We start from the raw sequence: 16,178 nt of genomic DNA, 5'->3' as shown, positions 1-16,178 counted from the left end.
CTAATCGGTTTTACCCTTATTAGTTTGTCTTTTGTTAATTTTTTTCTTTTGATTCGCATCATTTCTAATCACCACGTAAATACCATCCAGTTGTTTGTCATTTCATTTACACCATTCGTGCTACATAGTTAAGTACTTGTTATAAACACTGATTTGCTATCGTATTGTTTTTGACAACACGTTCCTCCTCGGTTTCTGCTTCTAGTTCATCGTTACCTTGCTGTTCTTGTTGTTCTTCTGAAGGAGTATATATCGGTGGCTCTACGGGAAGCGAGTCCATGGTAATTGCATCTGCAGCTATTTCACTAGGTACAGATGTGCTGAACTCAAAACCTGGCGGTGGCGGTAGAATATTTCCGGACTCATCTGTGATTCGTTCGCTGATGGAACTGCTCGTTATACTTTCTGAATCTGATGCGTCATCTTCATACGCACTTTCCAACAGAACATCTTGATCATATTCTTCATAGGATGGGGGAGGTAATTTGACACCAACATTTTTAGAGTATCCCCATTTTTTCACGTTGGCTTCAATATAAACGAAACCGTATGTACCAAAATTGACATGAATCTTGCAAGGAACATTAGAACCCACTATCGGATATAGATATTTTAGTTTCCAACCTTTAATATGTCCACCTACCTTCTTCTCATTTAATTTTTTCCCGTTGTGGGTGAAGAACACAGTCCCGCTTCTTGTTCTATACCCAATACCGATAATATCCCCCTTTTCAAATCTGGGGAAAAGGGACTGCAGTTCTGGAGACACCGGAAAAGAGGAATTCATTCTCCTGCATCCATCGCTGTCATATGCCACAGAATGATGGTGCCGTCCAGGTAATCTAAAGTATGGGTATGGTGAGGCAGAAAGTCCGATAGAAATCATTTCATTATCGCTCAAATGGTTTTTGCCCTGATTCAACTCGAATATTTTACATTCATAATAATACACTTTGTTAAGTCTGGGTATTGGTAATGTGGACATCACAGATGCATCGTAGTTGTAGTTTAAAAAGGTAAGTTCCGTTCTTTCTTGTATCAAAACTGTATCATTTGGCAAGTTCGGATCAGCTTGGAACTCCCATGCAGCAGTCCCTTCTTCCTCAATATACTGCAACGTTTGTTCATTTATTATGGGATCAGGGACTATCTCATCCCTATTCTCACTACCGTTGTTATTAGGAGTATAGGGAATGATAAGCGGTGGGTTTTGTTTCACGTATTCTTCACCCTGCTTATAATAGAACTGCTCTTCCGGAGTAAGACTCTCCAACAAATCCTTCACCTCGTTCTGATCGTCCAAATACCTATCCATAGAAAGATCCCCGCGTCTATGGCCACCGAGGGCACTTTCCTCGTGCAACGAAATCCTGTTCGTGAATACTTTACGCACAAGCCATCTCGAAACGAAATATATCAAAATCGATAACAAGTACGTCAAAAACATGAACATCATAGTAAACACTATCAGTCCCATATCCAGATCCGCTTCATCCGGCCCATCGTAGTCATCGCTTGGCCCTCCACGCGCGTGAAGTTTAATCAGTTTTCCAAAGCTCATTTTCCCTACAAAAAGGATGCTCTGATATGTTATAATATATTTTAATCCCGATGAATGTCCCGTCTAACTTCCCAGAAAATCTCTCCTAATATCCTATTTTCCCACAGCTTAAATCTTCGATAGACGTTCAAGATTCCTACCTTTTACACCCTCTCTTCCTTTAAATACTTCTATTTTAATTCGTTTCTCCACAGAAAACAGGCTTGTACTTCCTTTAAACGAAAATCACCAAACCTTTATAATCACTACTATATTCTATTAATCTGGAAATCAAAAGTATATGCTGCGCCTAAATACGGGGACTAACACTAAAAATCGTCCGGTTTGCGGATGTTTCGAAGACATGTGTGGTGTACGGATGTGGAAAAGGAGAGGAAGAAGTGAAATCTATGGTCTTTGGGTTCACGTGATACGAATCTAGTGACACACACTTGCACACACAAACAAAACAACATCACAGGAGGACACTGCCGCTACCGCACACTCTATGTTTATAGCGTACGATTTCGATAAAGACATATAAAAAAAATGCTAAATGCTATATATATATATATATATATATATATATATATATTGGGAATATCAGAGTCACGACAACATAAGATTCATTTCCCAGTCTTTGTATACGGAAAACCAGTCGTCATTCTCTTCTCTGTTTAGCCTCCGCCGCCAAACCTCAAACATTATCTGTCTTGCACCCCAGTAGGAGCCCATACCAGACTTACAGAGCTTTGCAGCCCATTCCTTGAAGCCTAGCTGGAGTTCAGTGTCAGCGCATGCACACCCAGCCATGAACCCTTGCCAGATTAATGGAACAATTTTCACACCTTTGTTCTCGATTAGATCCGAGAGCTGGTTGAGGTTTTCCAACACCACAATGACATGTTTCCTCACGTAGTCGTACGATTGGTTTTTCACAATGGTGTAGAAGTAAATGATCAAACCATGGTAGAAACTCATTGTGTGATGGTACACCCCTTCGATTGTTTCGTTTATGAACTCTGTTTGGGAACCTGGTACTTTAAACTCCCATTCTGATTTCCAGCTCAGTATGCGTTGCTCAAACTCGACGCAAAGCCTCTTAAAGGCTTTTGGGGTCGAGATGCTGTTTTGGCGATAGAATTCGAGATGCCTTGCTAATCTGACACAATCCGAGAACAAAAGAATCAAGGAGTTCGGTAGACCGTAGAGAGCATCCGTGCTTAGAATATCGTTGTCTGTTTCGTTTGTTTTTGGATAATAGTAAGATTCACTAGCAATGTTGGAAAATATCGGCGTCTGCGCACCGGGACTCTTATTAGAGTTCTTTGAGAACGGACTAGGTGAATCCTTGTAATCAGATGATGAACATATAAACTCAATGCGAATCTTACCATCCTGCTTGTTCAAAGATTCCTTGAATTCACCCTCTACTGAAGGTATACCCGAAGGTACTTGAGAGTCTATGGACACATTGTTGTCAAGAATAACAATTTCTTTGGGTCGAACTTTGTCCAAGGCGGTACTATCTTGAATCAATTTGAGGAATGAAAAGATACGATGGAGAGCCTTCGCCTTTGCCGATATCTTTGGTCTTGTTTTCATCCTATTTTCGACAAAATCTTCACAAATTGTCAAGTGTACCTGACAATCAGCCATGGTACCCCAGACAACATCAATGGAATTCATTGATAATATAGCAGTTAAAATGTCTTTATACCTTTCTTGGTTTACAGTCGTTGCCAAACATCTTTTAAGGAAGTTTGAGGCCTGTGATCTAAACTCTATTCCTAGCGAAAGAAAGAACTTCATCTCTGGTGAGTTCTTTGGAAACTTACTCTGAAGATTAAAACAGGAAACAGCTAGTAATGCATTCAATAAAGAGTTTCTTGAGTTAGATGTGTACCCAATACCGGTAAGATCACCAAGGGCCTTCAATGCTCTTGGGAAGTAGATTGTTTTCCAAGGGTTTGTCGGTAGCACAACAACTGTCATTAAATCAGCCACATTCTGCAAGTAATAGTTGAGTAAGAACCTTGCAAGTCCATGTATGTGTACACCAGTTGTTGGAATTTCTAAGAGCGGGTTTTTATTTCCGGGCTTATTGAATATAGGATCAGGCACTCGTGATTGAATTACTTCAATTACCGAACTAGGCATAGTAGAGCCTGGTACGTTAAGCTCCACAAAGTTTTTCAACGGCACAATACCAAGAATAGTCTTGGGGTTCTCTTGAGCACCTACATGTGTCTGTGTATGGGAGGAGGCTGTACCCGTGCCTGTGCCTGCGCTGGAAACCGAGTTCGTGCGGTTATTCGTTTCCAATGCTCTTTCCCCATTGTCATGATCAAGAGATTGGTCCGTGGATCCACCTGTTCTATGGAAGAGAAGACGATACACTTTTTCTAGTTCTTCTTCGTTAACAGCTGCAACCGGACGATTCTTGATCTGTTCATTATTATGATTAGAGTGTGCATTGGCTACTGACTCAGTGTTTTCAGCCGCATCCACTGGTGTATCTGTTCCATGGAATGAATCGTTAGATCTGGTACCAGAACCAGAACCAGAACCTGCACCTGAACCTGAGCCAGAACCCGAACCCGAACCCGAACCCGAACCGGACGATCCCATACCCGAGCCCGCACCGTTGTGCTGTTCACCAACATTACCCAAGATAGGAATAGTCTTACCTTCTACAGCAGCTGCAGATAGCAAAGCGTCATCCCGTAGTTCATTGGAAATCCACTCATTACCAGGAAACAACAATGAGTTCATGTCGAACTCGAACAAGTTGTGTAACTGCTGTGCCGACGTTTCGTCATCACCACCATCGCCGTCCTCGTCATTGTTAGCAGAAGAAGAGCCTGCATCTTCCGTCGAGGGTGGACCCATCCCACCTCCAGATCCTTTGCTTTTCTTCTGGGCCAGCTTCTTCTGAGCACGCCGTATCGCATTGATGAACACCTCGTTACGTTTCCGCTTCTTTCTCGGTGCGTATTGCTTCTTCACTTTGTCCGTACCCTTGAAAACCCCAAACTTCTTGATGATCCACGTCTTGTTATCCGCAATTAAATCCAAAGGCGGCGAGCTAAGAGCAGAAAGCTCATCGTCCATATCCTCATAGTACTCATATTCTTCCTTGTACCGTACAAAGTCCACGTTTCTTCGCCTGTAATGAGGTTCATCCGGATCTTTCACACCAGAAGGTGTCACTGTCACATCACCAGATCTGTTGAACTGGATTGGCCTGGTCCATCGAAGCTTCACCTCATAACCGCCACATGTCAACCCACTCCTTTCACACCGCTTGCATCCGGGTCGCTGGAGATCACACTTCACCTTTCGAGACCGGCAAGTCCAGCATCCAGTAAACGTCTTTACCCTAGGCTTAGACGTTTTCATACCTTTAATAATAGATATATTGTGCCCTTTCCTATCAGAAACTTTGCACTACTAATTTGACCCCACTTCACTTTCGTTGCACTTTAATATCTTCCCTTTAGTATTCTAGAAGGTCCCTTTTCGTCTCAATGCTCATCGCGTACCTCTATGCTCATCGCTCATCTCAGTTTACATGATGCTGACACTTTTCAAGGCCCGCTTCCTCAGCTTTAAAATTTTCACAGAAGCGGAAATGTTCGGCGATGACAGGTCTTTGCCTCGCTGAAAGACACCGAAAAAAAACGCATTTTTAAGTTGCGCAAAAAGCGCAAGATGTCTTTTTTTTTTTTAATTATTGTGCGAAAAAAATGTAGCGACAGCGTTTTGGCAACAAACAAACATGTAAGAATTAAACTGTATATATTATTATATATATACAGTTTAATTGAATTCGATCGATTAAGAAGAATAGTGTTGATTGATTGCAAGTATAGCCAAGGTTAACGATTGATTGGCAAAATCTCAAGGTAAGGAGTTATGTCGCGTAGAATTCGGAAAACTAGCCTTTTCAGCAAGGATGTGGCGTCGTTAATGTATGCATTTGGAGACGTTGCGCAGCCATTGCCTGAAACAGTGCAATGCATCGATGAACTAGTGGTATCGTACTTGAGCGATATCTGTGCGAATGCGTACTTTTCTGCGCATACGGTGAAGAGGAACAAGATTAAGGTTGAGGATTTCAGGTTTGTGCTACGAAAGGATGCTGTGAAATTAGGGAGGGCAGAGGAATTGATACGCATGAACAAGGTGATTACTGATGCGAGAAAACAGTTTGACAACTCTGAAGGAAAATCGTTGAAACGGGTGAAGGACGATGGAGACGACGACCATGACCATGACCATGACAACGACCACGACCAAGACCACGACCACGATCATATGTCTGGTGATGACGAAGAAGAGTCTTCAATGGCGGAAGCAATGCCTGTGTCTCGTCCCGTAGGAAGGCCAAGAAAGAAGAAGACAGAAACCAATAAGAAGCAGCGCACATCATAGGTGCTCGTCTGTATCAACTACATCTAAAGCTATAATTCTAGTTCCAGGGACACCGGAGTGTCCTTATATTATGATATAGTAGTACTTTTACATTCTATATATGTGTAATAATTTTACTTAACCGTCAAAAGAACGACGGGGTAAACAACAATGACAATTAGGAGAGGATCACTTTTTTTTCCTTCTCAGGTTTGTGTGCTAATGCCGAATTCGAATGGAGGAAGTTTGAATTCTTCTTCTTCATCAAAGCCCGGGGCACCAATAAACCTATTCCAGATTTTGTTTAATTGGAACAAGGTGTATTGGCTGATTGTGGATGGAAGTTCTTTATAGCTTCTCAACACAAACCATGCCGCTTGCTTGAAGTTTGACCACTCCGTATCCCAGGCTTCTCTGAAGACGCCCTTGGAATTGTCTGTAACCTTCTTTGGTGGCATTTTTATATCTTCAAATTTCGAAGAGAGATCGTTTCCTGAAACGTCCTTACTCTTCGTTTGTTGCGAACGATTCCCATGGTTGAATTTTTCACCAAGTAATTTAAAGAAGTTGTCCAACTGGAAGAATGATGCCAACTTTTCACCGGGAGACTTGAGTTGGTAATTGTACATCTCTTCAAAATTGTTGATTGCCTCTACAGACTTGGATAGCCTGTCGAATGTATTGAATAATGCTATTAGTTCGTATTTGGTTAGTTTGTCAACGACATTTTTTCTTGTCTCTTCATCGTCGTTGTCCATTTCGAAAAGGATCTTCAAACTTGTTGCGTAACCAGTAGTTTGAACTTTACCCCATAGTCTGCATCTGTCACATTGGACACAGTCCATAATCTTTGTGACATTCTTGAATCTGGCTCTGAAATCGTCCTTCAACTGGCTGCTAACTTGGTCGTGGAAGAGCAAGTCCTCGTTGAACACCTTGCTGTCAAGCTGAGATACAACTCCATCAATCATTCCCTTTACATCTTCGTTGTAGGCGTTACAGAAACCTAGTTCGTTCATATATGGTCTGATTTTCCACAATGCTTTAGCCACAACGGCATAGTTAAAGTAAATGTTTGATACTCTATCTGGGAAGTTACCCACTCTGTTCATGAACAATTCTAAATTAGGCTCCCACTTACCAGTCTCGGTGTTCAAATGTTCATTCGAAAGATGAGTTCCGATAGATGCATGTAAGCCAGAAATTAATCTGTAGAATGCATCTTTGGCCAAACACTTGTCATCACCCAACGTAAAGCAATTTTCCTTGTAAATGCTAGACCAAATTTGGGACGATTGCTCACCACCATAACCGGTGAATCTTTCTGGGTTTGCGGTCAACTCCACCAACACAGAATCCTTGCTGCTGAAGTCGCGGGTATCGCAGTACTCAATATCTTTCTCAGAAATTTGCGATTTAGGTTTGTCACAGAGCTCATCTAAAAACGCACACTCATCGTCTTCGAGAGATTTGGTGGCGTTCTCGATATTACCCAAGATCTCTGGTTGCCAGTATTCCGGTAAACTGTCCCAATCTTCAACCACATCTACTGCACATGCACGGTTCACACAGTATCCTGTGTTATCATTCCAGAAGGGACACTCTTTATACAAGTCCAATTTGAAATATTTGAAGAAATCACTTTGCACCAACGATAGCAACTGGGGCCTGATCTTCTTATTCACCTCGTTGATTTCATGGAAAGTCACATCACATGTAGACCCGATGGGCTCAGTCTTGTCCATACGACAGAAGTTGGTAGTTTCATTGTCGCTAACTGTCTTGATAGGAAATTTAGAAGAATTTACCGCTTGAACTAGCGTTACAAACGCTAAGAGACACCACTGTACCGATAATATCATTTTAGTACTTCTAGAACACTTTAATTCAGTGTCTTGTACTACTGATCGTAGTCTGGAATTACTGTCAGAAGTGTGATACCAATGTGTAAATCCTACAACTTCTATTATATATAGATTATAAATCACTTGATTTATATATGTGCTGTCACTATTGATTTTTTTTTTTTTCGTTCCTTTCTTTTAAGGTACTTTCTGGAATAACCTTTGGGAAGTTGACAGCTTTACGAGTTTGGATTGAAATTCTAATGAGAATGACAAAAAGCCTTGTAAGGATTAAATATTGAGTTTTTGTATGCAGGTATTTTAACACGGTGTTAAGATAATAACAAGTTAATCGTGGCGTCATCCTACCAACTCTAACAATGCATCGACACATACTCCAACACGGTATTTGCTTGCGATACAGACATCTTGAATTAGATCAGGGTCTAAATCGGGGAACATTAGTTGCAGCGTTTTCAAAGTGTTATCGTGCTCTTTCTGCTCCATTTGCTGAGCCAAAGCGGTGGCAGTGTGCTCATCAATCTCTTGATTATCTTCTCCGTTGGAAGTTGGAGTTGTAGGGCTTTCTTGAGAAGTAGTAGCGGTCCAAAACTCGTTTATCTTCGATATAACAGAATTTGCGGCATCGTCGAGAGGTTTTAGGATTAGTCCGCTTGGGGAAGGAGACATAACATGTGTCGATGGGGCTTCATTTTTGGAAGCTTGTAAAATGTTAACTTGTGATTTTGCTCGTTTCTGTTGTTTCAGTACCTTGATTTCTTCTTGGTTAGCGTTGTATTTGTTTTCGAACTCTTCATCAGATTCTAGCACGCTGATCGAGGTTTTGTCCATATCAAGGATAAACTTTATAGCTCCCTGTAAAGTGCTTAGATAGTACGCACTCTCTCCGGTAAGGAAATCAGGAAACCTGAATCTTTCGATGTAGCGGACGTTACTCACCAGATAATCAACGTCACTTTTCAATAGAGTAAAGATCAACAACGGGACGAAATGATCAGCGCCTCCATCTGCTTTTTTATTATGTTTTAATATCCCAAATAAAACTTTACAGGAATTTAGGACGCACACAATTTTGTCTCTAGGTGAACGGTAGTTGTTGATTTTAGAGAGTTCTTTGCCCGAAAGCATGATGAAATTGATCAATTTTGCATTGATTAAACTCGGAAGAATGTCAAGGTGTTCTGGCTTGAGAAATCTGAATTCCAAAATCTTCTCACTGAGTTTTGTATCGTCTATTATATCTTGCTCATGTGTGGACTCCAGACATCTTTTATCTTCCATTAACAAAGGGGAGAAACACCTTGTATAAAGTTTGCTCATCACCAATTTCTCAATCCCTTCCTTGGCATTTTGCAACTCAGATTCACTTAGATCTTTAAATGCTTCATTTGTAGTTAGCTTATCATATATAAACAACTTAAAATCGTTAATGAGCTTTTCCTGTTCAGCAGTGGTCCAATTCAACTTCTGTGTAAGGAAATTCCTTATAAATGACTTCGTGTATTTTACAATTGGTTCTGCTTTTGGATTCCTCATGATATTAAGAAAGGATTGGAAGTCATAATAATTAGCTTTTTCATCATTATTCAGAGCCATGTCTGAATGAGATGGCAGACCGGTCTTTGGGACGCTTTCATTCTGACTGACCATGTTCAAACCTCAAAATAATGCAACCAAAAAATAAAAAAGAATACTACCTCAGTTAGCTTCTCCGTCGCCCAACACAAGGTACAAGAACACTGGCGAATTTTAATGGATCCGAATTATCCTTTAAAACAATTTGGTTGTTCCCTTTACGTTGAGCATCGCTTTTCACTAACCTATATATACCCTTGCGTTTATTTACTTCCAAGTTTTATATTTCCAATGTTTAATATATTTCATTTTTTAAATCCGATGAGCTATTGAATCGTCACAACTGCTGCTAGCACCAGCCAAAAATACGAATATACGAAGTTTTGGTTATTATACAAAGGTATTTTGACCAGATATTTGATAATATTGAGCGATATCGCCAAATGTGTGGCATTTTAGCTTATTTTAGAGATCCCAGCTCATCTACCGAAGTAAATGATGAGTTTCAAGAGTACGATGAGCAACATCTCAGTTCATTAAACCAATCTCTATGTTTTGAGAGCAGCACCGAGCTATTCAACAAGTTAATTCCCTACATTGTTAGAAGAGGCCCAAATTACGCATCTTTTAGAGCTTTGTCAGATGTCAATGCTACCTTTTTCTCTTCCATACTTTCACTAAGGACACCATTTACTAAGCAGAGTGTATTAGTTAATGATCGATATGTGCTCCAGTATAATGGAGAATTGTACAATGATCAAACATTAGATTATGAAGGGTCAGATAATGATACGGCTTTTATAATGTCACTTTTGTCTCTATTGCCTGTGGAAGATGTCATTAGAAAATGCTATGGAGAGTTCGCTTACACTATTACTGATTTAGTTGAAAAGAAAGTGTATTTTGGTAGAGATAGTGTCGGAAAGAGAAGTTTAAGTTATAGAATTGATGGAAAAGATATCTACATAACAAGCACAAGTGGTAAATGTGCTGATTTTTCGGATTGTTTGGCTGGTGTCATATATATATATGATTTGAAAACAAGATCATTGGATGTGTCAAAAAGTATAAACGACCATCCGTTCAAAGTTTCAGACCAAGTTGACGAAGGCTTGAGAAATCTAGAATATTATAAATCAGAATTATACAACAAGCTCAATCGAGCTGTCTACCAACGAGTAGTGTCCATACATCCATTGCATCTTGAAAATAACAATATAAGTGTTTTGTTCTCCGGTGGTTTAGATTGCTCAGTCGTCACCGCTATATTATGCGAGCAGCTTATCAAAACTCGAAGAAATACAAATACTGTGATAGAGTTACTCAATGTTGGATTTGAAAATCCTAGAACGGGTAAAATGCCAGCAGATTCACCTGATAGAATTTTAGCTTTAAAATCTACTGAGTTGTTAAAACGACTGTACCCTGGCTGTAATATAAAGTTAATCGAGGTTGATGTGCCTTACGAAGAGTACCTCTCCAAGAGAGAGACTGTTGTGGACTTGATTTATCCTAAAAACACAGAGATGGATTTATCCATCGCTATAGCATTTTATTTTGCCTCTAGAGGTAGGGGTAACGTAATGGAAGGCTCAAACAGAATAAAATATAACAGAACAGGTATAGTTTTATTCAGTGGACTAGGTGCTGATGAACTATACGGAGGATACCATAAACTTGCTAATAAATCTGAAGAAGAACTTACCGTCGAGTTACAGAGACAAATCGAAGGAATCCATGATAGAAATTTGAACAGAGATGATAAGGTAATCTCAGACCACGGCGTTGAGGTTCGTTATCCTTTCCTAGATGAAGAGGTCATTCGTTTCTCTGTTTCCTTGCCCTTGAATTATAAGATAAACAAAAATATACTGAGAGTCATGGCCAGAGATCTTCTAGGCCTTGAATTCATCAGTGACGAACCTAAGCGAGCTATTCAGTTTGGGGCCAGAAGTGCAAAAATGACCAAGGATAGTAACAAAAAGGGAACTGATTTACTAAAGATTCCCACTCAATGAATGCTACTTGTTCATAAATGTCAAATAGTTGCCTGCTTGCTCGAATGAAAAAGCAAGAAGCATCGTAAACCCTTGAAACATACATACTTTGTTCAACTCTCTTAGGATATCCTCTGAATTCTCAACATCAACAACACATAACAAAATATTTCCTTCTGACCTTCTAAATGGTAGTAGTTTCTTCCCTATATATTCAGGATGTAATTTGTGATACCTCAACGAAAGAAATACTACATTCCGTCCTCTTATCTGATAGTCGTAATTGACTGGCGCGGTTGGAGTGGACTTTACATATCTCCAATTCACGTTGACTAAACTTTTCAATAGAGGATTCCCGGTTTGTGAAGAGCTCACAAACATGGTCTTACTAGCACTAGCAGCATTATTTAGGGTTTGACTAGTGTTTGCTTTTCTTTGATTGTGAATTATAATGTTATTTCCATTAGAATCGTCATGCTGCTGGTTGAACGAGTTTACTATAGGTTTACTCCCCTGATTCGTACTAGTGTATTTGGCATTGGATTCTGTAGAATTTTTTGATACAGCTTGTGGTTGGGGTTGTGATCCGAGTCCCTGCTGTTGCTGCACCGGTGTTAAATTTGGTTGTTCAAATTCGGCTCTTCTTTTCCTGACATTGGCTAGGATGCTTTCGAATGAAGTTGTATCATCAGACATTTCCCATATTTAGCGTTATAGTCGAAAGTTCCTAATAGACCACTGTTACCATACTACTTTCTTTATTATGTTTTATAGAACCTTCAGCTAAGATTGAAAAATGTAGAAATCCTTTAAAAACATTCGTTGTTAATTGAAAGTATTTAGCTTTGAAGTAAGATAGACGAAAAGGTGAAAAAGCGAAGAGTAGAAGCGAGCGACAGCGATTGATATGTCTCAAAAAAGTACGTAGAGAAGTTTTATGAAATCCTTCAGGACTTAGGGTTAATAGCCATAATCTATTCATTATTACTAACCGCAAGCAAAAACACGTATGGTAACCCATTGCTAATTTACAGTTGATCTAACACAATTGAACCCAGAACAGCTATCTGCTGTGAAGCAGCAGATAGATCAAGAGCTACAACATTTCTCACAATCCCTACAAGCACTTAACATGGCTCGCTCGAAGTTTAAAGAATGCATAGAAGACATTAAGACCGTAAGCAGAGAAGAAAATGCAAACCAAAAGCTACTAGTACCACTCTCCGGCTCCTTATACGTCACAGGAAAGATCAAGGATAACAAGAAATTTATGGTAGATGTTGGTACTGGCTACTATGTCGACAAATCTGCGGAGGAAGCCATTGAGTTCTATCAAAAGAAAGTAGAGAAGTTAAACAAAGAATCCATTCAAATCCAGGATATTATTAAAGAAAAGAATCAATCATCCATAGCAATTGAGAACCAGTTGAGAGTAGCAGCCATCAAACAACATGAACAAATGGCTGCTGCTCAGAAGTCATAGTTCCCTCACTCTAAAGTTAATACTATGTATATATAAATATCTTTATATCGTTTACAGATAGGGTAAACTAATCCCAAAAAAATATTGCGATCTACAAGAAAATCCAGTTCGGTGTGATGAAGCTAAATTCATGTGTCTTCCTCATCGATGATACATCCATTGCTATCACAAATCAAGCTTATACCCTCTACTCTGTTTTTTCAGTACATATATGTGACCTCAATCTATGAGACAGAATGGTTTTTCAGAAAAAGAAAGTTCAGTAATAAAGGTTGAGATGAAATATTTACAAAATGAAAATTTTAGGCGATGAGATGAGCTATAAGATGCGATGAGATGAGCTTTAAAGAATAGAATCGTTTAGAGGTCAGTTTTACCAATACTAGGATAGCTGTAGCGATCACAGGAAATATACAGTATGGCTAAGAGACCAAGAAATACAGGCCGTACGAAGAAGCAATCCAAAAGAAGAGCTTTTTCGGCTCTTGAAATTGCGAGAAGAGAGATTGAAGGTGATGATAGTGGATCAGATATCGAATCATCCGGTAGACATGGAGCTATCATCAACCCAAATAAGGGAAGTGATGATGAGTCAGGAAGCGAAAGTTTTGAAGATGAAGAGCTTGACTCTGATGAAGCTCTAGGTTCAGAAGATGATTACGATGTGTTTAATTCCAAGTTTTCACAGACTATTAGAGATAAACGTAAGGCTAACAAAGAGATTGAAAAGTACTATGATTCCGAGAACGACGAAGGTGGATACACTTCTATTGAAGAGGAAGAGTTATTACCGTTATCTGCTGTCTGGGATATGGATGATAAATCTTCCACGAAGGACAGTGAAGGAGACAACGCAGAGGACTCTAAACTAACTTTAAATGACAACCTTTCTGACAAAGAAACCAGCGAATCTGACTCTGAGTTTTCTAGTAGTGGCAGTGACGAAGATGATGATGAGGGCGAGCAATTGGAGGAAGAAAATCCGTTCGAAGGCCTATCAGATGAAGAAGACGATGGCACGGAACTAAAGAGTGTTGTGTCGCTCCTCAATAAAGACAAAGATAAGAAGCAAGTTAAGAAACTTGAAAATGTTACTGTTGGTGAAGAAAACGAATTTGCTGTACCCACAAATATTTCTGGAGATAAGCTTGACATTTCTGCTATGTTAGCCGCTGTTGACGATCCAAATATTTCGAAGAAAGTCAATTTGTTAAACGGAGATGGGAAACAGGGCGCACTATCTGTACCTCTACCACAGAGAATCCAACAGAGGTTGGAAAGGAAAGCAGCTTATGAAATTTCTAAAGATGAAGTGAACAAATGGCAAGATGCTGTTCAACAATTAAGACGTGCTGAACACATTTCCTTCCCTCTAAACCCGGAAGTCCAACATAACGAGTCAAATGTTTTCATTAAAGAACAACCAAAGGCACTAACAGAAGTCGAGTCAAAAGTTGCAGAAGTTTTGGAAAAAAGTGACCTTGCAGCACCTCTAAAGGAATCTACGTTCGAAGAAATAGAAACAGCAAAGATGTCTCCCGCAGAAATGAAGAAGAGAACAGCAGAACTAAGATTAATGAGAGAATTAATGTTTAGAGAAGAAAGAAAAGCCAAGAGAATCAAAAAGATCAAGTCTAAAGCTTACCATCGTATAAAGAAGAAAGAACTACTGAGAAATAAAGAGCTAATTGAATCTGATGAAAGTGACACTGAACATGACATCGCAAGAGCCAAGGAAAGAATGTCTTTGAAGCACAAAACTCAAGGTAAATGGGCCAAGGATATGATCAAGCATGGTATGACCAAGGATAAAGAGACCAGAGAGGAAATGGAAGAAATGCTAAGACAAGGTGAAAGACTTAAAGAAAAGATTCTCGGTAGGGATGGAAAGGAGGACAGCGAAGACGAAGATTTTGATGCGATAGAAAAGGATTATAACAGTGAAGATTCGGAAGAAGAGCGTTCTAAAAGAGAAAAGATTGGAAAAACTGGTGTTCTCAATATGGCATTCATGCGTAATGCAGAGGCTAGAGAAAGAGAAGCAAACAAAGAGCAATTGGAAAATCTACGTAGCATGCAAGATGGAGAGAATACAGATCTATTTGGTGATGATGAAATTGCCAAAGCAAATGTTGCAATTAATCAAGGTAGAAGAATATATACCCCTGGTACTGAGGAATCCCGCGATGAACTCGTCAAAATAAATGCTGAAATAGCAGAAGAAGTTCAAATAGACCAATCAAAATCATTAGTAAACCGTTTACGTGACGGCAAAAAGCAAACGGGAACAAAATCTAAATCTAACTCCAAGAAGACTAACTCATCCAATGAAGATGCCACTGACTCATCAAACCCATGGTTGAATGATAGCGATGATGAGAATCAAACTAAAAAATCTACTAAAGTTCATGTCGTTGACCAAGATAGTTCGAAATCATCAAAGGCTGCTCATAAGATTAAAAAGGAAATGATCAAACAGTCCAAAAAGAAGTCCAAATCTTCTAAGGATGACGATGTGCTTCTTGACTTGGAAGATAGCAACACACTAAATATAGTAGATGCATATGGGGGCTCTGATAATGAGGAGTCTGTACGGACAATGTTCAAACAACAGGATGTGATTGCTGAGGCATTTGCTGGTGATGATGTTGTTTCCAAATTCGAAGAAGAAAAGAGAAGGGTTGCAATTGATGAGGATGATAAAGAAGAAGATGTCACACTTCCTGGTTGGGGTGACTGGGCTGGTGCTGGTGCAGAGAAGAAGAAAAAGCGTAAATTCGTTAAGAAGATCAAGGGTGTTGTTGAAAAGGATAAAAGAAGAGATAAGAACCTTCAAAATGTTATAATAAACGAAAAGGTTAACAAAAAGAACCTGAAGTATCAATCTTCAGCAGTACCGTTCCCATTCGAGAGCCGGGAGCAATACGAGAGATCATTGAGAATGCCACTTGGTCAAGAATGGACCTCGAGAACATCGCATCAAAAGATGATCAAGCCTAGAATTCTAACAAAGGCAAGCACTGTGATTGATCCATTAAAGGCACCTTTCAAATAGTGTTAGTTTGTACATGTATTTAACTAAATGTTTTAAATTCAAATGTTAATAAAAATTGGTTCCTTAATACACAATTCATACACTAAAGATATATATGTATAGAAAATAAAGATAAAAAGAGATTATTGCACTTGTTCGATCCATGATTCAGGACCTACATCATTGTATGCTCGTCATAGTTTTCGGTAAATAGGAATGCGGTAACGGAATAGCATAAAATGAGTAATAAAGAATTTATTAAGAATGC

The 16,178-nt window shown here is 39.4% G+C and overlaps 9 protein-coding genes across 9 annotated transcripts; 4 read left to right on the top strand and 5 right to left on the bottom strand.

Moving 5' to 3' along the window:
* Window positions 1-139: 139 nt before the first annotated feature.
* Window positions 140-1,561, bottom strand: EAR1 (Ear1p; the record flags this gene model as incomplete). Its single annotated transcript, XM_022818305.1, has 1 exon — window positions 140-1,561. The coding sequence occupies one exon, from the start codon at window positions 1,559-1,561 to the stop codon at window positions 140-142; it is 1,422 nt and encodes a 473-aa protein (XP_022674986.1).
* A 588-nt stretch (window positions 1,562-2,149) lies between these two features.
* On the bottom strand, window positions 2,150-4,942 carry ARG81 (Arg81p; the record flags this gene model as incomplete). The annotated part of the gene is made up of 1 exon (XM_022818304.1): window positions 2,150-4,942. One exon carries the CDS (start codon window positions 4,940-4,942, stop codon window positions 2,150-2,152), a length of 2,793 nt encoding a protein of 930 aa, XP_022674985.1.
* A 516-nt stretch (window positions 4,943-5,458) lies between these two features.
* On the top strand, window positions 5,459-5,977 carry TAF13 (Taf13p; the record flags this gene model as incomplete). Its single annotated transcript, XM_022818303.1, has 1 exon — window positions 5,459-5,977. The coding sequence occupies one exon, from the start codon at window positions 5,459-5,461 to the stop codon at window positions 5,975-5,977; it is 519 nt and encodes a 172-aa protein (XP_022674984.1).
* A 185-nt stretch (window positions 5,978-6,162) lies between these two features.
* ERO1 (ER oxidoreductin) lies at window positions 6,163-7,818 on the bottom strand (the record flags this gene model as incomplete). The annotated part of the gene is made up of 1 exon (XM_022818302.1): window positions 6,163-7,818. One exon carries the CDS (start codon window positions 7,816-7,818, stop codon window positions 6,163-6,165), a length of 1,656 nt encoding a protein of 551 aa, XP_022674983.1.
* Window positions 7,819-8,160: 342 nt separating this feature from the next.
* VPS9 (guanine nucleotide exchange factor VPS9) lies at window positions 8,161-9,471 on the bottom strand (the record flags this gene model as incomplete). Its single annotated transcript, XM_022818301.1, has 1 exon — window positions 8,161-9,471. The coding sequence occupies one exon, from the start codon at window positions 9,469-9,471 to the stop codon at window positions 8,161-8,163; it is 1,311 nt and encodes a 436-aa protein (XP_022674982.1).
* Window positions 9,472-9,839: 368 nt separating this feature from the next.
* Window positions 9,840-11,414, top strand: KLMA_20665 (putative asparagine synthase; the record flags this gene model as incomplete). Its single annotated transcript, XM_022818300.1, has 1 exon — window positions 9,840-11,414. The coding sequence occupies one exon, from the start codon at window positions 9,840-9,842 to the stop codon at window positions 11,412-11,414; it is 1,575 nt and encodes a 524-aa protein (XP_022674981.1).
* Window positions 11,415-11,417: 3 nt separating this feature from the next.
* On the bottom strand, window positions 11,418-12,089 carry RAD10 (DNA repair protein RAD10; the record flags this gene model as incomplete). The annotated part of the gene is made up of 1 exon (XM_022818299.1): window positions 11,418-12,089. One exon carries the CDS (start codon window positions 12,087-12,089, stop codon window positions 11,418-11,420), a length of 672 nt encoding a protein of 223 aa, XP_022674980.1.
* Window positions 12,090-12,300: 211 nt separating this feature from the next.
* Window positions 12,301-12,876, top strand: GIM5 (Gim5p; the record flags this gene model as incomplete). The annotated part of the gene is made up of 2 exons (XM_022818298.1): window positions 12,301-12,313; window positions 12,428-12,876. 2 exons carry the CDS (start codon window positions 12,301-12,303, stop codon window positions 12,874-12,876), a joined length of 462 nt encoding a protein of 153 aa, XP_022674979.1.
* A 418-nt stretch (window positions 12,877-13,294) lies between these two features.
* On the top strand, window positions 13,295-15,931 carry UTP14 (Utp14p; the record flags this gene model as incomplete). The annotated part of the gene is made up of 1 exon (XM_022818297.1): window positions 13,295-15,931. The coding sequence occupies one exon, from the start codon at window positions 13,295-13,297 to the stop codon at window positions 15,929-15,931; it is 2,637 nt and encodes an 878-aa protein (XP_022674978.1).
* Window positions 15,932-16,178: the final 247 nt, after the last annotated feature.

This window comes from Kluyveromyces marxianus, chromosome 2 (assembly GCF_001417885.1).
Source record: "Kluyveromyces marxianus DMKU3-1042 DNA, complete genome, chromosome 2".
Classification (NCBI taxonomy): Eukaryota; Fungi; Ascomycota; class Saccharomycetes; order Saccharomycetales; family Saccharomycetaceae; genus Kluyveromyces; species Kluyveromyces marxianus.
The sequence above is the reverse complement of the archived record's forward strand: the minus strand, read 5'-3'. Positions and strand labels throughout refer to the sequence as shown.